Source organism: Phyllobates terribilis, unplaced genomic scaffold, assembly GCF_046119375.1.
Source record: "Phyllobates terribilis strain yellow unplaced genomic scaffold, ASM4611937v1 Scaffold_4__5_contigs__length_816908805, whole genome shotgun sequence".
Lineage (NCBI taxonomy): Eukaryota > Metazoa > Chordata > Amphibia > Anura > Dendrobatidae > Phyllobates > Phyllobates terribilis.
This window is the reverse complement of record NW_027362764.1, coordinates 508,587,814-508,613,659: the sequence shown is the minus strand read 5'-3', so window position 1 is coordinate 508,613,659 and position 25,846 is coordinate 508,587,814. Positions and strand designations below refer to the sequence as shown.

Here is a 25,846-nt window from a genome sequence, read left to right as displayed (position 1 = left end):
AAATAGGCAGCTGGTGGTTGGGGGCAGCCCGTTCCTGCCTGCTGTACCTGGCTGGACACAAATATAGTGCGAAGCCCCACGTCAATTTTTTTTAAATCATTTCAGGAAATTCATGAAATAATTAAAAAAAATTGATGTGGGGCTTCGCCCTATATTTGTGTCCAGTCAGGTACAGCAGGCAGGAACGGGCTGCCCCCAACCACCAGCTGCCTATTTGTACCTAGCCGGACACAACAATATAGGGAAGCCCTTTTTTTCTTAATTATTCCATGAATTTCATGAATTTAAAAAAACAAAACGTGGAGCTTCTCCCTATTTTTGTGTCCAGCCAGGTACAACTAGGCAGCTGGGGGCTGGAATCTGCAGCGCAGGGAGGCCCAAGCTTTCTGCCCCTCGCTGAAAATTGCAGTCCGCAGCCGCCCCGGAAAATGGCGCGTTCATAGAAGCTGGATGCTGTACCTGGCTGGCATACAAAAATATGGCGAAGCCCACGTCAAAAGTTTTGGGAAAAATTAATTAAAAAATAAATAATAATTTAGGGACTGCATCTTTATTAACTCCTCAAATGTCATTTAGTGTTAAAATAAAGGATTTATTTAAAAAAAAAATGGCATGGGATCCCCCATAATTTTAGTCTCTAGAGGAGGTTAAGCAGACGGCTGGGGCAGATGTTTGAAGCCTGGGAAGTGGGTAATACCCACGGAGCTTCCCAGACTACTAATATCAGCCCCCAGCTGAATACCTAGCCTTTACTAGCTATTAAAATGGGGGACCCCCCCCAAAAAAATGACGTGGGGTCCCCCCTATTTTAATAGCTAGCAAAGGCTAGGCAGACAGCTGGGGGCTGATATTAATAGCCCAGGAAGGGTGCCATGAATAATGGCCCCCTCCCAGGCTAGAAACACCAGCCGTCAGCCGCCCCAGAAATGGCGCATCCATAGGATGCGCCAACTCTGGCACTTAGCCTCGCTCTTCCACGCTGCCCTGGTGCGGTGGCAGGGGGTAATAGTGGTGGGGTTCATGTCAGCGCCAGCTGCCATGAAGCCCAGGTTAGTAATGATGGCCGTCTATAAGACACCCCCATTACTAACCTACAAAGTGTTAAAAAGAAAAAACACACTACACCCAGAAAAAAATAATTTATTTGAAATAAAACACACCATTTTATTTAATTCTTAGTTTACTAAAAATAATAGTTACCTGTCCACGTTCCTGCGCTGATCTCCCATGCACAGCTGTCACATCTGGAGAAGGTGACAGCTGTGCATGGCTGCTGTAAGCTCACGCTGCCGGGAACACGTCCGCTCCCGGCAGCGGGAGCCACTGACTGAGGTCACCGGAGTGCATTCAGTCAGCGCAGCTCCGGAGACCTCCTTTACGGCACTGCTGTACCGTGGGAATTTCTCACGATACAGCAGGGCCGTAAAGGAGCTAACCGGAGCAGCGCTGCCTGAACTCCGGTGAACCCTTACGGCCCCGTCATTCTAGCGGCGGCAGCGGTTCAGAGCGGTCACATTCTATGTGGCTGCTCTGAACTGGAGATCTTCGTGGGACACTCGTGGACTACTACGGAGGGGTAAGGATAAGGTTGTGGTTTATTATTTTATATTTTATTACAGGAGATCGATGGCTTCGGGGAATTAGGTGTCTAGGTGAGTATAGGTGTAGTTTTTTATTTTTTACTTTATTTTAGGTGGCGATCGGCGGGGACAGGTAATGTATGAACTAATTTCTTTTAGGTAACCACTGGCCACCAATGACATGTATTTAACATTTATTGGGGACACAGTAGGGCAATTTAAATAGCAGGATCAGGCTGATGGGAACTACTGCTCCCATCGAGCTGATCCTGCTGGCACGAGTGGACGGGGGACAGACATAGGCCGATGGGAGTAGTAGTGTCACATCGGCCTATGTCTGCCTGCACGCACAGACACCGCGCACACCCGCACAAACATCGCACAGACACCCCGCACACACACCCGCACACACACCCCGCACACACACCCCGCACACACACTAATCATGACGGGCTGATGGTCTGGGAGGTGTGGCTGACCTGTGCGGCCGTGGGAAAGTTCATGTGAGTTCATGCAATGCAGTGAAGCATGAACTCACATGAACCCTCTGAGGGCACCGCGGCGACTTCAAATGAACAGCTGATCGGCATCACCTGATACTTCAGCTGTTCATTTGAAATAACCGGCGGGAAAGCGCAGCACAGAACGGGAAAGCCGGCGGTGAAGTCTTTTCACTGCCGGCTTCCCCGCCCGGGTCCTTCGCTCCTTGGTGCTGCGCTCCCCGCCCGGTCCTAATTTACGATTGGGATTGGAGGTGGCGAGGGGAGCGGAGGATCGGGGTGGGAGGCTGCGGGGAAGCAGTATGGGGCTGTGTGATTGTTTAAAAGCCGGCGGCTTTTTACCGCGCGCCGGCTTTTAAACAATCAGGAGAATTCTCCCCCGCTGGGATGGCATTCTGATGACAGGCTGGATCGCGCTGCCATCCAACTTGTCATCCTTCACAGACACTGCAGAGCGCAGGCATTATGGGAACTTCCGATTCCGGTATTCGATATTGTAAAAGTATCGGAATTAAGTATCGGAATTCCGATACCGCGAATATCGGCCGATACCCGATATTACAGTATCGGAATGCTCAACACTACCCACTACTGATTTTGGCTTATAAATAATGATGTAAAATACTGACCAAATACTGAACATGTGAACGTGGCCTTACATGTGGATTTTGTGGCATATTTGGTACAGATTTCACCCTTTCTTGTTCAGTGAGTGAATTCGCACAAACAATTGATGTGCAGGGGAGTTAAAAGTCTACATTGCACATCAATTTCGCTCCAATGCATCATTGCCTTTGCTCCTGTTTTTTGTCTAGCTTTATATGTTTTGTACCTTTTTTTTTTTGTTTGCACCCAATTCCTTTTTTTTAAGCCTTTTTTGAAGTCTATGCTCGCCTGTTTTTTTCTTCTGCAGTGTGGGCAGAGTTTGGAGTTTCCAAATGTTTTTGCTTGTTTTTTTAAAAAGCCACCGAAATTTTGCGCGACTCCACTTGTACATGTGAACGTACTCTTCGTAAGCAATTATGGTGCACTTTCTATTACCCTAATACACCCAAATAACATATGACTGATGACTAAGGCAGCACTCCGATGGAGGAGGAGGTGAGGAGGGAAGTTGTTAGGAAGCAGTATATTCTAAATACACTTCCTTCTTTTTGTTCAAACATCTTTGAGCTTTAGTTTCTTATCTAAGAGAACATAACCAGGTGTTTGTTAGGACTCTTTACATGAGGAAAGTTTTTTCTTTTCATTGTTGCTATAAATATTTATTCTACTGCAGATGTTCACTCTCTTCTGTAAAACAGAATGAAACAGTCAGTATTGTGATATTTGCATTTAGTTCCCCTGATGGCCTGATATGTGCCTGTACCAGCGGGTACCTGTAACGTGCTGGCACCACCCTGCACTAGGAATAAAGAGAAACCTTTACTTGGCTGTGAAGGCCGCACCTGCGGCGTGATGTAACATCTTGGAATGTAGCGGAGAAACATTCTATATATAACCTGGAGGTGACTGGCATACAGCTAATGCTGTACTCTAGATAGAAACCTCCACTATAGCCCTTTAGTTTAATATATTGCACATTTTCCTCTCTCTTGTGGTTATGAGTGGATCTTTTATGAGACAGTTCTTTCAAAACCCGTCCTAAGCAGAAGTACTTTTCTCAATCGGTGTTTTACGAATTTGGTAAAAAAAAAACACTATAATTTTATAGTTTTTTAATACTTCTGCATGCCCAAATTTTTTCTTATGTGTTTTAGATTTCCAGGTAGAAGCTACTGCATTAGTAAACTGCATGTAAACCATGATTCTAATGGATTTCTCTCCATGTAGAATTGGTATATGTGAAAGTACCCCTACAGGGTTAACACCGTGGACACTTAGGGGTCGATTCATCAAGATTGATGTTTTGTACGCCAATCTTCACCCAGGATGCACTGGAGTAAGATGCACCAAATCATTAATTGGTCCACACTTCCACATCGGAAGTGAGCGGTGTCGATAATGTTACAACCCACACATCTGCATACACATCTGCTCGATTTATTCTAATGAAAAGAACATGTGCACAATGCCTGCGATCGAGCACATGTGGAGCGTCATCAGTACTGCTCACCTCCAATGCGGAAATGAGTGATGATGGTTGCTGGATAACCCTTTTAAAAGGCAAGCACCACGTCAGAAATGTACTAAAGTAATTACCAGGACTACATATCTGCTGTAATTGATGCCAACTTTATAGAGTAAATTATGATTAATTTATTGGGCCGCACTTGACCATACCTCCTCTATTAAGCTTCATCTACACTTCAAAGAGTTGTCCACTACTTTCACATTGATGTCCTATCCAGAGGATTGGGCATCAATGTATGATCGGCCGGGGTCCCACACGCGGCATCCCCGCCGATCAGCTCATATCGGTGCTGGCGGCGGCAGCTGCAGGCCGAAAGTCCTTACCTGCGGTGCTTGGCCGTCAAGTTGTAGTGGCCGCCGCGGGGTACTTCACATCCGCCTCCTATTCAATTGAATGGGAGGCGGATGTGTAGTACCCCACTGCGGCCACTACAGATGGACGGCCAAGCAAAGCAGGTAAGCACTTCCGCAGGCACCTATAACAGCTGATCGGCGGGGGTGCCACGTGCGGGACCCCGGCCGATCATACATTGAAAAGTAGTGGACAACTCCTTTAAAGGGAATGTGTCATAAAAAAAGTAAAGCATTAATGTTTTACATTTTTCTTTTAATATTTATATATTTTTATTGGTAAAAAATATGAAAACTGATTAAGAATACTTTGAAACACTAGGGGGGCAGTTGCTGACATTCGTCATGAAAATCCAGAGTATTGCTAGCTCACATAACGACTGCAGTGAATGTGGTCCTCCCATTCTGAGCATTTGCAAAAGGTTAAGAAATAATTAAGTTTTGGATCACAATGTAGAGCCATTTTGTTTGTGACTGCAACATAATTCCAAGATGTGAACAGTGTCACCTAGAACAGTTGGCAGCTCCATTTCTATTAGTTGGCATTGTGCAGCTCACTGGAGAGATCTGAGCGGAGCAGTCACATCAATGCTTCTGCAGCGCTTAGATCACAGCCATTACACAGTTCATCAGTCAGTATCGCACATTATAAGATTAACTACACAATTTAGTAGACTGTATCACACATGATAGCATTAGAATCATGGCTATATGGACTGTATATCATGATTGGATTAGATACATGGCTGTGCAGGCTGTATCTCTCATGATGGGATTAAGAACATGTCTATGTGGACTGTATGTTACACACACACATTATAGGTTTATATACACGACTCAGAGGGCAATTACAATCATCTGAGTGAAGCCGTCGGATTACAGTAATTAGATGTGACTGCTCATCAGGTCTTGGCACCAGAGCTGCGGCAGTGATTTCATCCAGTGATATGTACTTACCATTTGATGATACGCTGCTGGGGCCTTAGTGTCCGGACGTGTGCTCATTGGTCACCGGTTATTATTGTGATATGATTGCTGCAATGACATGACAGCTCCACTCAGATCTCAGTAATTACTGGAGAGTGCTCATTATATCCAGGCACCAGGGCTGCGGCGGTGACTTCATCCAGTGGTGAGTACAGGTCACTGGTTGAAATAACCGCCACAGTGCTGCTGCCCGGATGTGATGAGCAGTCACTGTTAATTACTGTGATTTGAGCGGAGCCACAATGACATGACGGCTCCGCTCAGGTCACATAGGAAAATTGGAACCCAGTGCACAACTTTGGGCTAGTGTTTCCTCAACTCCAGTCCTCATGGCCCTCAAGGAACCCATGTTTTCAGGATTTCATTAGTATTGCACAGGTAATGGAATTTTTTTCAAGTCTTCAGAAATTGTCACAGGTTCTCTCACCTGTGCAATACTAAGGGAATCCTGAAAACATAATGTGATGGAGGCTTTGAGGACAGGAGTTTGGGAAACACTGGTAGTGGAGAGTCACCGACTGCAGTCTCCATGGCTGGGGCTGAAATATTTGCGCAGTTAAAAAGTTATAAAAAAAAAACAACAAAACATTACATCATTGAATTTGATATGTTTATGCATAAACTGTAACATAATATACAATTTTTTTTTAAAAAAGATTCATTTTGCCACACATTCTCTTTTAAAGGTAACTTGACAGCTGATACATGCAGATCCACGGGCAGCATGTATCAGACACTGGCTGTTTGATTTCAGCCATATAGAGGTGCATCTCACAAAATTAGAATATCATCAAAAAGCTAATTTATTTCAGTTCTTTAATGCAAAAAGTGAAACTCATATATTATATAGAGTCATTACAAACAGAGTGATCTATTTCAAGTGTTTATTTCTGTTAATGTTGATGATTATGGCTTACAGCCAATGAAAACAGAAGTCATTATCTCAGTAAATTAAAATAATTAACAAAAAAACACCTGCAAAGGCTTCCTAAGCGATTAAAAAGGTTCCTTAGTCTGTTTCAAGTAGGCTCCACAATCATGGGGAAGCCTGCTGACTTGACAGATGTCCAGAAGGCAGTCATTGACACACTCCACAAGGTCCCAGAGATGCCATTTTCATTTGGAAATCAAGGTCCCAGAGTCTGGAGGGAGAGTGGAGAGGCCCACAATCCAAGCTGCTTGAGGTCTAGTGGGAGCCATGTCATCTGCTGGTGTAGGTCCACTGTGTTTTATCAAGACCAAAGTCAGCGCTGCCGTCTACTAGGAAATTTAGAGCACTTCATGCTTCCCTCTGCCGACAAACTTTTTGGAGATGGAAATTTCATTCTCAAGCAGGACTGGGCACCTGTCCACACTGCCAAAAGTACCAATACCTGGTTTACAAACAACAGTATCACTGTGCTTGCTTGGCCAGCAAACTCGCCTGACCTTAACCCCATAGAGAATCTATAGGGTATTGTCAAGAGGAAGATGAGAGACACAAGACCCAACAATGCAGACGAGCTGAAAGCTGCTATCAAATCAACCTGGGCTTCCATAACACCTCAGCAGTGCCACAGGCTGATAGCCTCCATGCCACGCCGCATTGATGCAGTAATTGATGCAAAAGAAGCCCCGACCAAGTATTGAGTGCATTTACTGAACATACATTTCAGTAGGCCAACATTTCGGATTTTAAAAACATTTTTCAAGCTGTTGTTATAAAGTATTCTAATTTACTGAGATAATGACTTTTGTGTTTTCATTGGCTGTAAGCCATAATCATCAACATTAACAGAAATAAACGCTTGAATTAGATCACTTTGTAATGACTCTATATAACATGAGTTTCACTTTTTGTATTGAAGAACTGAAATAAATTAACTTTTTGATGATATTCTAATTTTGTGAGATGCACCTGTATGTTTAACACCTTTAGTAAATTTGGTGTATTTTACCAAATTAGCCTGAATTCATATGTCTGTGAAACACAAACTGTGCTCAGATCGCAATAAAACATGACCACCACATCTCACATATAAAGTGTCTAAAACCTTTGATAAGGCGATGTGCCCACGATGCAGAAATGCTCCGGATTTTTTCCTGAGGGTTTCTGCATCTCCCTGGCAGAAAAAAACGCATGTGGATTGTACATGCGGATTGTACATGCGGATTGTACATGCGTTTTCCTGCCAGGTACTTGCGGATGTGAAGCGTTCTTCACTTGCATTTCCGCATGCGGGTTGACAAGCGCTTTCCAAGCGATTTTAGCATCACTTGGAAAGTGCTTGACAACTTGGTCACACTATATAAATCCATGCAACCGGCATGGATTTATATAGTGTGACCCGACAGAATGTAAAAAAATTAAAAAATAATGTATACTTTTACCTTCCGATGGCCCCCGCAGTCTTGATTCCCTCCGTCCCGGCTGCCGGCAGCGGTACACTGAAGGACCTGCCGACGTCAGCGTCGCGTGACTCGTCACATGACTATGACGTCAGCGCAGGTCCTTCAGTCCATCGCGAACTGCCGGCAAGCACAGACAAGGAGACCGGAGGCCGCCAGAAGGTAAACATAATCTTTATTTTTTATTTTATTCTTTTTTTCACAGTTTTCTATGGTACCCGGGTCCGGAGGAGAGTCTCCTCTTCTCTAGACCCGGGTATCATCCGCACATTAGAACGCATGGAATGCGCATCTACAGATACAGTGATGCGTAATCCATGCGATCTAATGCAAGTCAATGGCGGCGAAAACGCAGCGCTTCCCGCAAAATAATTGGTAGTGCTGCGTTTTTTTCCGCAATGATAACCCACAGTGGAAATTTCCGCAGCATGTGCACAGCACATGCGGATTATCATTGGGGAACATGGCAGACCTTCTACCATGCGTTTTTTTAAGCGTTTCTGTAGCGCTTTTGCCGCTGCGGAAACGCTTAAAAAACGCATCGTGGGCACACAGCCTAAATGTGGTACATGGCACGTGCACCAGAATTCTCGCTTTATTTGATAAGGAATTGTGTTGCACTCTCTTAGTCAATCTGCCCATAACTTAGTTTTTCTTTTTAATCAATATACTTTTCTCAATACTCTCTCAAAAATTAGATGAGATGTTGCAAGTTGATTTCAGTTTCAGTTTGGAAATACATTTGCACAACATCAAGCTTTATGTTCTAGTAACTGTATTGCCTAATAGATTACAACACACTACGCATGCCGTTGTATCATGTGCACACAAAACTCGAGTGTCCCTACAAGATTTGTACCTATTGTCAGCCTGGTTTTCTATCTAGGGTGTAGACATGTCTAAACACGTTAGACCACTCCTGGAGCCTTGGTTTATTAATTTAGTATTAAGATAAAAATAATGGCTCTTTGTTGAGCTAGAGATCTCCTGGCTCTTCCCCAAATTATGTAATTTGCTCTAATATGACATGGACACTGGTTACCCAGTTGGGACAACATCTTAATCATTTATTACTTGAGATCTAATCATTCCGGTTTTGTATTACTAGATACATTTGCCTTAGAAGACTAGGAGAGTTAGGTGACTGGTCCTGATAATAGCCTTTGGCCACGTCCCCACTATCAGTATTTGATCAGTATTTGGTCAGTATTTTTTCTCAGGAGTGGGAGCCAAAACCAGGTGAGGAACAATCAGAGAAAAGGTATAATAGAAACAAGTCACCAATTCTGCATTTACCACCCACTCCTGGTTTTGGCTCCCACTCCTGAGAAAAAATACTGACCAAATACTGATAGTGGGGCCACGGCCTTACTGGCCACCCAGCCTATCTAAACAAAGACATAAAGAGGAAACTTCTGAGTTCTTATATATAAAAGATAGGACATTTCCAGAATTTATACTAACATATCCTACTTTGATTTATTTACTATAATAATGCTTCCCAAAGAAAAGCATTCCCATCTAATGAAATGGAAAGCATTAAAGGGAATTTGTCACCAAGTTTTTGGTATGTAAGCTGAGAGCAGCATAAGATAGGGGTTGAGACCCTGATTCCAGCCATGTGTCACTTTCTGCTCTGCATGCTGTCATATTGATACAATCACAGTTTTCTCAGCTGCAGATCTAGCAGTGGTAAGAATTCATAGCCCTGTATAACAAAAAGATAATAGACAAAAAGATGTCTATTGTGGGGGTGCAGTTTACACAAAACAGTTGACTAGGAGGCACAGACACCTACTGCTGTAGTCATAATCTCCTGCTGACAAACCACTGATTTTATTTAAACAGCAACACAGCCCAGGAAGTGACACATCACTGGAATCAGGGTCTTAGCCCATATATCATGCTGTTCTCAGACTACATAGCAAAAACTTGCTGACAGGTTATTTTTAAATCTCTGGATCAAGTAGACACTAAGGTTTAGATGATTTCTTAGAACAAAATAACATTAAGTTTATGTAGATGCTTAAAATGTTTTGTTTCAGTGTTGAACCTTTGTAATCAATGTGGATCAGGAGGGGAATTTTTTCTTTGGGACCACGGCCCCACTATCAGTATTTGGGCAGTATTTTTTCTCAGGAGTGGGAGCCAAAGCCAGGTGAGGAACAATCAGAGAAAAGGTATAAGGACTCATACCCATATGTGTGAAAAAAAAGTTCCGATATTGGGACCGAAAAAATGGACCAGTGTCATGCGAGTGTCATGCGATTTTCATGCGAGTACCATGCGATTTTCTCACCTAAAATCCAATTACATCCGATTGTCATGCGATTGCAATGTGATTTTAACATAGGCTTTTACATAGAGGAATTCTCTAGGTCATTTACACATAGTTTTCCAAGGAAATATTATTCACTGCATATATAAATTAATATACACTGCTCAAAAAAATAAAAGGAAAACTTAAACAACAGAATATAACTCCAAGTAAATCAAACTTCTGTGAAATCAAACTGTCCACTTAGGAAGCAACACTGATTGACAATCAATTTCACATGCTGTTGTGCAAACGGAATAGACAATAGATGGAAATTATTGACAATTATCAAGACACAATAAAGGAGTGGTTATGCAGGTGGGGACCGCAGACCACATCTCAGTACCAATGCTTTCTGGCTCATCTTTTGGTCACTTTTGAATGTTGGTTGTGTTTTCACACTCATGGTAGCATGAGACGGACTCTACAACCCACAGAAGCTGCTCAGGTAGTGCAGCTCATCCAGGATGGCACATCAATGCGAGCTGTGGCAAAAAGGTTTGCTGTGTCTGTCAGCATAGTGTCCAGAGGCTGGAGGCGCTACCAGGAGACAGGCCAGTACACGAGGAGACGTGGAGGGATCCGTAGGAGGGCAACAACCCAGCAGCAGGACCGCTACCTCCGCCTTTGTGCAAGGAGGAACAGGAGGAGCACTGCCAGAGGCCTGCAAAATGACCTCCAGCAGGCCACAAATGTGCATGTGTCTGCACAAACGGTTAGAAACTGACTCCATGAGGGTGGTATGAGGGCCCGACGTCCACAGATGGGGGTTGTGCTCACAGACCAACACCGTGCAGGGCGCTTGGCATTTGCGACAGAACACCAGGATTTGCAAAGTCGCCACTGGCGCCCTGTGCTCTTCACAGATGAAAGCAGGTTCACACTGAGCACATGTGACAGACGTGACAGACTCTGGAGACGCCGTGGAGAGCGATCTGCTGCCTGCAACATCCTTCAGCATGACCGGTTTGGCAGTAGGTCAGTAATGGTGTGGGGTGGCATTTCTTTGGAGGTCCGCACAGCCCTCCATGTGCTCACCAGAGGTAGCCTGACTGCCATTAGGTACCGAGATGAAATCCTCAGACCCCTTGTGAGACCATATGCTGGTGCGGTTGGCCCTGGGTTCCTCCTAATGCAGGACAATGCCAGACCTCATGTGGCTGGAGTGTGTCAGCAGTTCCTGCAAGATGAAGGCATTGAAGCTATGGACTGGCCCGCCTGTTCCCCAGACCTGAATCCGATTGAGCACATCTGGGACATCATGTCTCGCTCCATCCACCAACGTCACGTTGCACCACAGACTGTCCAGGAGTTGGCGGATGCTTTAGTTCAGGTCTGGGAAGAGATCCCACAGGAGACCATCCACAACCTCATCAGGAGCATGCCCAGGCATTGTAGGGAGGTCATACAGGCACGCTGAGGCCACACAATACTGAGCCTCATTTTGATTTGTTTTAAGGACATTACATCAAAGTTGGATCAGCCTGTGGTGTGTTTTTCCACTTTAATTTTGGGGGTGACTCAAAATCCAGGCCTCCATTGGTTAATAAATTTGATTTCCATTGATGATTTTTGTGTGATTCTGTTGTCAGCACATTCAACTTTGTACAGAACAAAGTATTCAATGAGAATATTTCATTCATTCAGATCTACGATGTATTTGAGTGTTTCCTTTATTTTTTGAGCATTGTATATCTATATATCTATATATATATGATATATAGCTATATATACAGATAGATAGATAAATACAGAAAAATAGAAATTTATATACATAGATATAAATATGTGAGTGAGATATATATTCAGTGGTTTGCTTGTGTTGCTTACTGTGCATTTCATTTAATATTAAATTATAAAGATTTAAAAAAAAAAAAAATGGTGTGGGGTCCCCCATAATTTTATTAACCAGCAGAGGGAAAGCGGACAGCTGTGGGCAGATGTTTAGAGCCTATGAAGGGGGTAATACCAATGGAGCTTCCCTGGCTATTGATATCAGCTCTACTTAGCCTTTACAGGTCATTAAAATGAGGAAACCCCCAAAAATATTGACGTGGGGGTCCCCCTATTTTAACAACCAGCAAAGGCTAGGCAGACAGGTGGGGGCTGATTATTTATAGCCTAGGAAGGGGCCATGAATATTGGCCCCCTCCCAGACTACAAACATCAGCTCTCAGCCACCCCAGAAAAGGCGCATCGATAAGATGCGCCAATTCTGGCACTTAGCCTCCGCTCTTCCCACTTGCCCTGGTGCGGTGGCAAGTGGGGTAATTAGGTTGGGGTTGATGTCAGCTTGGTATTGGCAGCTGACATCAAGCCCAGGGGTTAGTAATGGAGAGGCGTCTATAAGACACCCCCATTACTAACCCCATAGTCAAATAGTAAAATGAAACACCAGCACCCAGAATAAAATAATTTATTTGATATAAACACACAGACTCCTTTAATACTTCTAAATTAAACCAAAAGTATTCTACTTACCGTTACGCCCAAAAATAATAGAAGCAACCTCATCTTCACCTCTCCGACGTGAAGAAAATAATCCATTTGTCCCGCGAAGGGTCTAGCTCTGCTACATCTAGATGGCAGGCTGCATAGTAGCTTGATGCAACTATACAGCTTGCCATCCTGCAGAGACACTGAGGTGCACACGCTTGTGGTGACGTCAGTGAAGTGAACGGTGTTCATTGGATGTGAACCCCGCTCAACTTTATCACGTTACTGCTAGTCACTTGAGGTGTGCAAGCATGCGCACCTCAGTTTCTATGCAGGATGGTAGTCTGAATGGTCACATCAAGCTACTATGTAGCCTGCCATCTAGATGTAGCAGCACTAGACCTGTCACGGGACAAATGTATTATTTTCTTCACGGAGAGGTGAGGATGAGGTGGCTTTTATTATTTTATTTTTATTGCAGGTGACAAGGGCTTCAATGAAATGGGCGTAACAGTAAGTAGAATGCTTTTGGTTCCGTTTAGGAATATTAAAGGAGTGTGTGTGTTTATTTCAAATAAATTATTTTATTCTCGGTGTTGGTGTTCTATTTCACTATTTGACTGTGAGGTTAGTAATGGGGGCGTCTTATAGACGCCTCTCCATTACTAACCCCTGGGCTTGATGTCAGATGTCAATATCAAGCTGACATCAACCCCAACCCTATTAGGTTATGTGCACACGATCAGTATCCGCTGCGGATTGGACGCAGTGCGCTGCGTGCAAACTGCAGTGGCCAGATGTTACACCATAGTGGATGAGATTTGTAGAAATCCCATGTCCAATATGCGTCTGTGGCACACCCGCAGAAACTGACATGCGGCGCGTCTTTCTAGACCGCATCATGTCAATTTCTCTGACGGGTTCGCATGAGGGCTTTCCCCATAGACCTAATTTCTATGAGGAAAGTCCGCATTGTGGAAAAAAAAATGGTGTCACTCATTAGCATATTGAGCGGAAACCGCCGGCGGTTTCTCCATAACGTCGGGGGCGCAACTGGCTCCGGGTGGTGGGAATGTAGCCTTACCTCACTTGCCACTGCACCAGGGCAAGTGGGAAGAGCGGAGGCTAAGAGCCAGAATTGACCCCTTCCTAGGCTATAAATAATCAGCCCCCAGCTGTCTACATAGCCTTTGCTGGTTGTTAAAATAGGGGGGACCCCACATCATTTTTTTTTGGGGTTCCCTCATTTTAATAACCAGTAAAGGCTAAGTATACAGCTGAGAGCTGAAATTAATAGCCTGGGAAGCTCCATAGGTATAACCCCCTTCCCAGGCTATAAACATCTGCCCACAGCTGTCCGCTTTGCCTCTGCTGGTTAATAAAATTATGGGGACCCCACACCATTTTTTTAAGAAATGTATTAATTTTATGCTAAAATAAATGTACAGTAAACTACACAGTCACTGCACTAATTATATACGTCACTGACATCTTTCAAACTATCTATTCTATGTATATATCTATTTTTTTTTTCTATAATGTCGGTCCTGCTGTGATTTTACTGTACGCGGCTGATTTATTGTCGGGTTTTCAAGGAGACGGGTGCGTAAAAATCGGACAGCACTCACATCCTCCAAGTGCCGTGCGATTTTTTTCTCACACCCATTGACTTGCATTGGCGAGTCTCGTCTGAGAAACACGGCAATACGCAGCATATTGGATGGCACTCGTCCGTTTTTCTCGCAGATGAGTATGAGCCCTAATAGAAACAAGTGCACCAATTATGCATTTATCACCCATTATTGGTTTCGGCTCCCACTCCTGAGAAAAAGTACTGACCAAATACTGATAGTGGGGCCGTGGCCTTAGGCTATGTGCCTACGATGCAGAAATGCTCAGGATTTTTTCCTGAGCGTTTCTGCATCTCCCTGGAAGAAAAAAACGCATGCGGATTGTACATGCGGATTGTACATGCGGATTGTACATGCGTTTTCCTGCCAGGGACAAGCGGAAGTGAAGCGTTCTTCACATGCAGGTTGACAAGCGCTTTCCAAGCGATTTTAGCATCACTTGGAAAATGTCAATTTGGTCACACTATATAAATCCATGCAAACAGCATGGATTTATATAGTGTGACCCGAGAGAATGTCAAAAAATAAAAAAATAAATATATACTTACCCTCCGATGGCCCGCCCTGGCTTGCTTCACCGTCCCGGCTGCCGGCAGCGGTACACTGAAGGACCTTCTGACGTCAGCGTCGCGTGACCCGTCACATGACTCTGACGGCAGCGCAGGTCCTTCAGTACATCGCGAACTGCCGGCAAGTGAAGAGAAGGAGAGCGGGGGCCGCCAGAAGCTAAATATATATTTATTTTTTGTTTTATTCTTTTTTTTACAGTTTTCTATGGTACCCAGGTCTGCAGCACATGCGGATTATCATTGGGGAACATGGCAGGCCTTCTACCATGCGTTTTTTAAGCATTTCTGCAGCGTTTTTGCTGCTGCGGAAACTCTTAAAAAACGCATCGTGGGCACGCAGCCTTAGAGTAAATCAGTTCATTCCCTTTGGGTTGTTCAACTGCCCTTGAATAAGGAAGGTGGAACAAAGTTCTAAACTTTACTCACACGCCTTTCCTTCCTTCGATTTCCGCTCCATTGTATATGGCTGTGCTTCTTCAACTTTGAGGCTGACCTCACCAGTGATGTGCACCCTACTTATTGGGGAGCCATATTTCACTGAGGTGGTGATAAGCTGCACTGGTCTTTTTCTGGCTGCTATAATCTATTTTTTTAGCAACATAATTGACTCGTGTTCTACTAGTTTTAGGTCAAGTTCCCACGATGAGTTTTTGATGCTATGTACTTTCCCTGTGCAAGGAACACAGCGTATTACAGTTCCAGAAAAGGGAATGTGATTTATAGAAATCTCATGCTCACTGTGCTTTTTTTTATATGCTGTATAAACTGACCTGTGGTGCGTTTTTGAAATCCGCAGCATGTCAATTTTTATGAGAAAGCTTAGTGCAGCGCTCTAGGTGCGGCAGTCCTGTAGACAGTGAACAGCGCACAGAACAACTATGTGCATATAAGCTCTATGCAGACAGAGCTGTGCAGAGCCCGATTGTTAGAATCCAAATGTTGCTGGAGACCCCAAATGAGATGAAGCTGCTGCTAAGTTGATGGTGTTCATACAAATACAGGAGTATATGTTAAATGAGTCCAGATCTATATTTGTCGTGTCGTCTGGAATGCAGTCCAATTCTTTGATATGGTGGAATCATGCTCAAGCCCTCTGTACTTGGAGAACAGGTTTTGCTGGTAAAGGACTTCTCATTAAATGGAACAATTCGACTTTAACTATTATCCGATCCATGCCTAAGGCTGTGTGCCCACTATGCGTTTTTCAAGCGTTTTTGATGCGGAATCTCCGCAGCGTAAACGCTTGCAAAACGCTTGGTAATCCGCCCCCCATGATCCCCAGTGAAAATCTGCATGTTCTGTTCCCATGCTGTGGAATTTTCCACAGCGGATTTTCCTTGCGGAAAAATCCTCAGCTTGTCCATTATTTGTGCGTTTCTGCATGCGGATTTGAGGTCCCAATGCATTTGAAAAATGCAAGTCAAATCCGCATATAAAAACGCGTCAAAAACGCGTGTAAAATCTGCAGGCGGTTTTGACTGCCAAGAACATGCAGAAACGCTTCATTTCTGCATCGTGGGCACATACCTTAAATCTCCGTATAAGAGGATATAAACATGTTAATTTATCCTAGGAAATATGGTTACATTGCCCATTAATATTAGCCCTGAGAGAAGAAAACACTTTATAACATTTTTTTTTCATCTCTGTTTTTACATATGTAAAAAGTGATGCCTGGCAGCAAATCCTGTCATAACACAAATGGAAATCGTAGAGAGCTCCCCTGTTCACAAAGCGTTGTTCTATGCCGCTTCTAACTCGCAGTATAGTTACAGTGAATAGAGATCATGTTGCAATCCGAAAGTTGTTGTTACCATGCCGTGCAAATCATAAACCCTCCAGAAAACCTTGCAGTGATCATGTATTACCCTGTTACTTAAACAGGTGCCATTTTGCTACATTTCTCTACATTCTCTGTATATTTCTGCTATAAATGACTTAATAGATGTAAGTTCATACCCACCCCTGGTACAATATGGGACCCCAACCCTGTCGTATCCGCTGTCACCATGTACGAATTGCTGAGTGTTAATATACTTTTGCTGCGTAATATTAACCCCTGGAACATAGCAGTCAGTAGAAAAAAATCTTTTAAAAACGCTGCTCAGAGATCTGAACTGGAGAGCGTCCAAACTGGAGGAAACAAGGTTATAATGTGTATAAATAAAAGGTACAGCCAAAAAGCAAACTTTTCCATCATAAATTATATACAGAAATAGCTAAGTTTGGTTCTAAATCAATAAAGTAATGTTTTTTTTTTTATACAAATTAACTTTGGGAGACAAAAAAAAATCTCACTATTCGCTGTGTGCTTAAGGGGTTAATAAATGTAGCATGTTAACATTGGATCAAGATGAGTAAGGTAAGTCATCTTCAGATTTGTTCTTCAAGGGAAAATTTATATTCACATTTTTGTACTCTGCCTTCTGCTGACCACAAACTACCAGGAGCAAAATGCTTTCCTCATCCACTTACACAAGGATGTGTATGTGGCTTCCCATCTGCCAACCATCTCGAGGCTGAGGACTGAGAAGGATGCCTAGTTATGAATCAGAATAATCCTGTAATTCTTGGAGGGAGAAGTGTTGGCATCTGCCAAACTTTAGAGTGGAGCCCAAGCCTACAGAGAAAACATGCTGATTCCTCTTTCAGAATAATTACGGCTACAAACTGCAAGCCCATATAATTGCACAAGCAAAGACGCTGTTATTATTGGACTAAATTAAGGAGTGCCATAAAATCTTACTGAAAAATCAAACTTGCCCAATTGACTTAAAACAGCTTGCATTAATTTATTTACCAAATCCTTTTCTTATTACTTTATGCAACAAGGATTAAAGGGTTTCTCTAAGAATGCAAAAGAAATAAATGAAAAGCCATTATCAATAAATTCCTAAATAACTTTTAATTAGCAAATTACACCCTTTTTCTCTTGTTAAACTCACAGAAATCTGCCCTGGAATGTTAATAGGAAAGGTGCTTGTGAGCATGTGCAGTAGGAACTTCGCCAGGCAGCACTGTGAGAAGCCTCTTCTTTTCTCTCAACACCTCTGGTGTCCTTCTAGTATTTGATCAGAAAGACAGAGTGGACAGCAGTGTGAGCAGCTTTTTCTTACCTCAGCACTCTTGCTATTGCCAGTATTAGATCAGATACAGGGTGAACAGAAGTATGAGCTGCCTCTTATTATCTCAGCACCTCTAGTATCACTGGTATTCGATCAAAAAGACAGGGTGGACTGCAGTGTTAGCAGCCTCTTCTTACCTCAATACCTCTGCTAGCTCCAGTATTAGATCAGAAACACAGGGTGGACAGCAGTGAGAGCAGCCTCTTTTTACCTCAGTATCTCCAGTAAATGATCAGAAACAGCAGTGGGAGTGGCCTCTTCTTACTTCAGTACTAGTGTTGTGGTAAAATGCTCGGATAAGGCGTTATCTGAGCATGCTCGAGTCCTAACCGAGTATCTTCGGCGTACTCGCAAAATATGTTCACCTCACCGAGGCTGCATGTCTTGCGGCTGTTAAAAAGGCAATATTTGCATGTGTTGCGGCTGTCTGTCAGCCAATCCCTGCATGTGTTGCAACTGTCTAATAGATGCGAGACATGCCGCCGCTGCGACGCAAACATATTTTACGAGCACGCCGAAGATACTCGGTTAGGAATCGAGCGTGCTCGGATAACCCTTTATCCGATCACATTCGCTCAACACTATTCAGTACCTCTGGTATCTCCAGGATTTTATCAGAAAAACAGGGTTGACAGCAGTGTGAGCAGCCTCATCTTACCTCTGTACCTCTGGTATCTCCAGTATTTGATCAGAAAGACAGAGTGACAACAGTGTGAACAGCCTCTTCTTAACTCAGCACCCCTGATATTTCTTTTATTAGATCAGATTATCCACTGGGAGCACATCTTCCTGCACATGAAGATAAGTGACGGACATATGCTCACAGGCATTTGTTCTATTAACATTCTAGGACAGGTTTCTGTCATTATGACAAGACAATTGCCATTTTAATGTACTATAACAATTACCTTGTTAGATTAAAAGATTGTGATTTTCTAATTAAAGGTATTAGTGAGTATACCAGTATATACACATTTTATATTTCACTATAGTGTATGGACTTGATGTTGAACAGGTTTGAGATGTTCAGTAATATTAAAGGGGTTGTCTAGTACTAGGACACATCCTTTTAAATGGCCAAGTCCTCTGAGTAAAATAAGACAAGCTTTATATTTGCTTTCCACACCGGTGCATTCCAGTGATGTCAGCACCAAGAGTCCCGGCGCTCACCTGACATAATCATGTCATGCGAGCACTACGGCTAGCCAGCGCTTGCAGATCGACTTCTGCTCTTCAATATTCCATCAAAGTGGGTATCGACTTTGATGACATGGTAAAGGCTGCAACCACACAACGAGCATTGATTGGCTGCAGTGCTCACGTGTCATATCTATGTCATTCAAGCGCCTGGAGACTCCGCGCTGATGCAGTAGGTGAGTATAAGCTTTTATTATTTTACCCAAAGGACTCAAACATTTAAGAGGAGTTGTCAAAGTAGTGGGCAACCCCTTTAATTCCTTTTTAGAACTGAAATATAGCAGGTCATTGGGTATCATTGACCTTTTCATAATCGTGTGTAGGAACTTGTATGCTCCAATGCTTCCAATATTTTTCTGTTTGAATATAACAGTCTGTCAGGAAATAGTTACAGCCATATGAGTAATGTTATAATCTAACAGTACAATATGCACTGGATGCATCTGAAAATTATGAAATTGGACACTGCAGTAACCCTCGCTCCACCATACCGCTGCACGACCAGCTCTACCCTCACCTACTGTATCCCCACCCATCCCTTGTAGACTGTGAGCCCTCGCAGGCAGGGTCTTCTCTCCTCCTGTACCAGTCGCTGACTCTTTCTGATAAGATTACTGTAAATGTTTTTTTGCTATGTATACCCCCTTTTCACATGTAAAGCGCCATGAAATAAATGGCGCTATAATAATAATAAATAATAATACCTTTCAAGGTAGTGGATTTTGTGGGAATGGTCTTAAAAGGGTTGTCCAACAATTTAGTATTGTATTCATTGCATAGATAATAAAAATGTATGCAATTTTCATGCTTGTAAGAGACTTCATAAAACAGAAAAAAAGCACTTTATGTCTCTGACAACTAGCTCCTGAAGTTTCTGTGAAAATAATCCATTTCACCAAGATAACTATAATGAGCTTGTGCTGTAGCTCTCCCCCCTTTACTGCAGTAACACTGAGCATGTGTGGTAAGAACGCATGCTCAGTGGCAAGGAGTGAATCCAGCACTCGTAGGACGTCGTTGATGATGTGGCATGTACAGTCATGGCCAAAAGTATTGAGAATGACACCAAAATTATATTTTTACATGATCTGCTGGCCTCTGGTTTTTATTAGTGTTTGTCTGATGTTTATATCACATACAGAAATATAATTGCAATCATATTATGAGTACCAATAGGTTATATTGACAGTTAGAATGAGTTAATGCAGCAAGTCAATATTTGCAGTGTTGCCCCTTCTTCTTCAAGACCTCTGTAATTCTCCCTGGCATGCTCTCAATCAACTTTTGGACCAAATCCTGACTGATAGCAGTCCATTCTTGCATAATTAATGCTTGCATTTTGCCAGAATTTGTTGGTTTTTGTTTGTCCACCCGTCTCTTGATGATTGACCACAAGTTCTCAATGGGATTAAGATCTGGGGAGTTTCCAGGCCATGGACCCAAAATCTCTATGTTTTGTTCCATTGGCCATTTAGTTATCACCTTTGCTTTATGGCAAGGTGCTCCATCTTGCTGGAAAAGGCATTGTTGGGCGCCAAACTGCTCTTGGACGGTTGGGAGAGGTTGCTCTTGGAGGACATTCTGGTACCATTCTTTATTCATGGCTGTGTTTTTAGGCAAGACTGTGAGTGAGCCGATTCCCTTGGCTGAGAAGCAACCCCACACATGAATGGTTTCAGGATGCTTTACAGTTGGCATGAGACAAGACTGGTGGTAGCGCTCACCTCTTCTTCTCCGAATAAGCTGTTTTCCAGATGTCCCAAACAATCGAAAAGGGGATTCATCAGAGAAAATGATTTTGCCCCAGTCCTCAGCAGTCCACTCCCTGTACCTTTTTCAGAATATCAGTCGGTCCCTGATGTTTTTTCTGGAGAGAAGTGGCTTCTTTGCTGCCCTCCTTGAAACCAGCCCTTGCTCAAAGAGTCTCCGCCTCACAGTGCGTGCAGAAGCACTCACACCAGCCTGCTGCCATTCCTGAGCAAGCTCGGCACTGCTGGTAGTCCGATCCCGCAGCTGAAACAGTTTTAAGATACGGTCCTGGCGCTTGCTGGTCTTTCTTGGGCGCCCTGGAGCCTTTTTGACAACAATGGAAGCTCTCTCCTTGATGATGCGATAGATTGTTGACTGAGGTGCAATCTTTGTAGCTGCGATACTCTTCCCTGTTAGGCCATTTTTGTGCAGTGCAATGATGGCTGCACGTGTTTCTTTAGAGATAACCATGGTTAACTGAAGAGAAACAATGATACCAAGAACCAGCCTCCTTTTAATGTGTCCAGTGATGTCATTCTTACTTAATCATGACTGATTGATCGCCAGCCCTGTACTCATCAACACCCACACCTGTGTTAATGGATCAATCACTAAAACGATGTTAGCTGCTCCTTTTAAGGCAGGACTGCAATGATGTTGAAATGTGTTTTGGGGGTTAAAGTTCATTTTCTGGACAAATATTGACTTTGCAAGTACAGTAATTGCTGTTAAGCTGATCACTCTTTGACATTCAGGAGTATATGCAAATTGCCATTACAAAAAATGAAGCAGTAAACTTTGGAAAAATTACTATTTGTCTCATTCTCAATACTTTTGGCCATGACTGTATTGGTGGGAGAGTAGGTTCCTGCAACAGGGCCTCATGGGCAATGTGTAATATGTCATCACATCCAGAATAAAACAGCACCATGGCATCATCTGGTGCAGGGTTATCACATTTACTTAAATAGTATTGTACCACCTGGTATACTAACTATAGCAATGTGCAAGGTCACTGAATCGCTGGAGTGCTGATGTTACACATGCTCAGTCATTCCCCCACAGCCTGTTCTCTGCACATTAATACTTTGATCTTCGCAGTAGCATAGCAGTATAGCTGAGATGTTTCCTTCTACAGGTGAAGTAGGAAGGTGTTATATTGTCAGAGGTGAAGGATGACCGATTCTGTCCAGGGTTCATCCCTAACAGCACAGGTTAGCAGCAGAAAGAGGGAGAGAAGGAAAAAATGGAGTCGATTTTTTTTTTTGTGGTTTTTGTTCTTTTTTCCTAGAAATGCAGCAATTTACTTTGACAGGTAATTACAACTTTTACAAATAGTTGGACTTTTGTTTTAAAGATGATCCTTGGAGTAACTCAGACCCGTGAGGTGGCCTGATAAGTGTGTGGAAGTCTACGGGACTCACAGAGGTAGCCGAGTGCTGTATTCACCTATCTTCTGTAGACCTGTTGCCTGAGTTTATATGTAAATGTGTTATTGATAAATAGTAATCATACTTGCAGATTTTTAAGAGCATGGATTTTTAGTCCATGAGCCTATTCACATGTCCCGGGAGGTGACCAGAAAAATGGCCACAGGAAAAATGCCCACAGGAAAAATGCTCACAGCCATGAATGCCCACGGGAAAATTGCCCACAAGGAAGGTTGCCCACACAGAAAATTGCCCACATGGAAAATAGCCCACATGGACAAAATAACAGTTATAACCCCCCCTTCCCGACCTGTAATATGTTATATAGTTCCGGAGCCTGTGTACAGTGTGACCCCGGCTGTACCGATAAAACGTTATCACCTCCCCCATGACCTGTAATATGACATATTGCTCCTGAGCCGGTGTACAGTGTGACCCCGGCTGAACCGGCATGTGGCCAGTTTTCCATGCGTGAATGCAGAATTAGCCCTCTTTAGTAATCTGTTTTAATAAACTGTTGTTATTTTGTCCGTGTGGGCAATTTTCTGTGTGGGTAGCTTTCCTTGTGGGCAACTTTCCTGTGGGCATTTTTCATTGAACCGTCCCGGGCCATGGCTGATTTACCGACCAATCTCACCCATCCATTTGAGGTGCATTTGTGCGCTGTCCATTTCCACTAATGATAGGAAATATTTGGGAAAGCTCCATCAGTTTCTTTCTCACACGTGAAAAACTGTTAACCACAGATGGTAAAGACGGTAACGTGGACCAAAAATGGTTTAAAATCACATTTTGTAGACTGATGAAAATTAGTCTGTATTTTGCTTACTAGACAAGAATTACTGACATGAATTATGCCTAAATTCACACACAGACTTTTTTCGGTCCATGAACTGTCCATGCGCAATGGGCTACTACAAATGAGCAAAAAATCACAGCATGTTTACGTAAAATGGACCAGACTGAGGCATGTAAGAGCAGACAGCTCCTGCAGCCATCTGCTATACAGACGGGCACACGGAACTAGTCACGCCTGCAATTTACACACCTGACCGGTCCAAGAATAAAAGTGCTTGTCTGACAGATATGAATTAATTTTTACTCAATAAAAAGGTTTGCTTGTGAGGTACTGGTTTTATGCACTTTATTCCAGTATGAATTGGTATGGGAACAGTGATATAATATGATGGTGTACAACGCAGATATAAAATACTTTAGGGGAATTTATTATTCCCTTTTGCTAGTTTTCTAGCTTAGTAAAATATATTTCAAATTATGTCACATGACTTATTTGTTCAATGGGTTTAGATTTTTTTTCTCTCCGCTCAATGCAGAAGTAGAAAATTTCTGCACTGGATTCTAGAATTTTTCCAACATTATGGTTAACTAAGACTCTTTTCACATTTGTGTTATCATTTTCATTCCATTGGTTCAGCTTTTTTGGCAGTAAGAATAATTGAAAAATATTTTGCCTTTAAAAAACTAAAATAAAAAAATATATATTTATGTATATATAATATATATATATACATTTTTTTTTCTTCAAATAAATAACTGTAAATTTTCCGTGGCTGTTATTGCTCCATTATGAACACAGGCCATGACACTAGTAATGGCTTGAAATAAAGTCAGAAAATATTTTTTTCTTCTTTTAGGTGAACTTTGTGACGTGTCAGCTACTTGCTCTTGTCATTGCTGTGTGGTTCCGCACGTACTTAAGTCCAAGACAAGCACATGCCACTATCCGCCATGGCATTGCCACAATTATTGGTATTTACCTTGCAGTATTTTGCTTTGGATGGTAAGTTGTAAATGCTTTCATGATTATGGCTTCAGCGATATGCTTTCCTGCACTATGACTTTATGTAAAATTGTTATGGCATGACAAATTTTTAACTTTACTTAATGTGACTGGAGCGCAAGTGCATTTGTCATCAGCCTCACACTACTGTTAAATGGTTGTGCACTTTTGGTATGTGCAATGGAGATAAACTGGAAAAATGTAGCTCAATAGGGTCTTATCCTACTAACAAAGATGCTGAGATATAGAGAATTGCTCACCTGGCTAGGTTGTGAAAACATAACATACACTTCAATATGGCTGCTGCCGACCCAAAGGTAGATATAGGATGAAGAAAAAGCAGGAGAATTGGGTTTTCCTGCACTGCTATGGACGTCGATGGATAAAATCAAGGGATTGTCGGCGGATGGAGCCAGGAGACCAGAAAGGATTAAATGAGGTTTATTGTCAACGCGTTTCAAAGTTAACAAACTTGTTTCTCAGGATAAACCACAAATGCAAGACAAACTCAATGTGTATAGTAAAATAGACGGTATTTTCAAATAAAGGGGAGTCAGATGACCCATCAATTGTCAATTTGCATAAAGCTTGTCAAGATGAACGGAAAAAAGGGGGAAAAAACATATTCCAAGACATTATGAGTTATCAATAAAACTATTGCAATAAAACAGGTATGGTAATAATATGGATAGGTCCAGAAAGAAAACATAAATATCTGTAAAAATAATATATTATTATACCATATTATTTTTCCTGATATATATATATATATATATATATATATATATATATCAGGAAAAATAAATTGGCCAATTCACACATGAATTGGCCAATTTATGCGCTAAAAACCTTCATTGTTTGTAAGTACTTGTTGCTAAGCAAAACTGTTTAGATCTAATATTTTCATTATTTTCATTGTTAAGACATATCTTGGCCATATGGAGTGCTGCTGCTTTCTTTTGATATATTTTATAGTTACGGCAGCTGGCACCAGTTCACGCTAGGAGGTGCTGGTCAGGTTTTTCTGGTTTGTATTACTATAAGGGGGTATAACTGCCTCTTGCCTGATTCTGCACTCCTTCCATTAACCAGCAGGTGTTGTATAAACAGCTCTGCTTGCCTTTTAAATGTAGGTGTTTTTAGCCCAGAAGAAGACATGTTTGTTCGTTTAGTTGTAGGCTTGTAGCCCAAAAGTGGCATGTTAGGCAGAGTAGTTACCCTTCAGGGGGAGGGTTACCTTGCCGTGGTTGATGGGCACACATGAATTGGCCAATTTATGCGCTAAAAACCTTCATTGTTTGTAAGTACTTGTTGCTAAGCAAAACACTTTAGATCTAATATTTTAATTATTTTCATTGTTGACATATCTTGGCCATATGGAATGCTGCTGCATTCTTTTGAGAGAGATATATATATATATATATATATATATATATATATATATATACACATATATGTTTTTTATATCTGGAAAAATTATATATATATATATATATATATATATATATGTGTGTACTACATATATACAGTACAGACGAAAAGTTTGGACACACCTTCTCATTTAAAGATTTTTCTGTATTTTCATGACTATGAAAATTGTACATTCACACTGAAGGCATCAAAACTATAAATTAACACGTGTGGAATTATAT

At 42.3% G+C, this 25,846-nt stretch overlaps 1 protein-coding gene across 2 annotated transcripts in view; it reads left to right on the top strand.

The window, feature by feature from the left end:
* MBOAT1 (membrane bound glycerophospholipid O-acyltransferase 1) overlaps positions 1-25,846 on the top strand; it is a 112,533-nt gene that overhangs the window by 8,422 nt on the left and 78,265 nt on the right. For both annotated transcript variants that reach the window (XR_012320122.1, XM_073678840.1), the window contains exon 2: positions 24,049-24,194. Coding sequence is in view for 1 of the 2 variants with exons in the window: in XM_073678840.1 (XP_073534941.1) it covers positions 24,049-24,194 (146 nt within the window). In the remaining variant the exon portion in view is untranslated. The remainder of the gene's footprint in view (positions 1-24,048; positions 24,195-25,846) is intronic.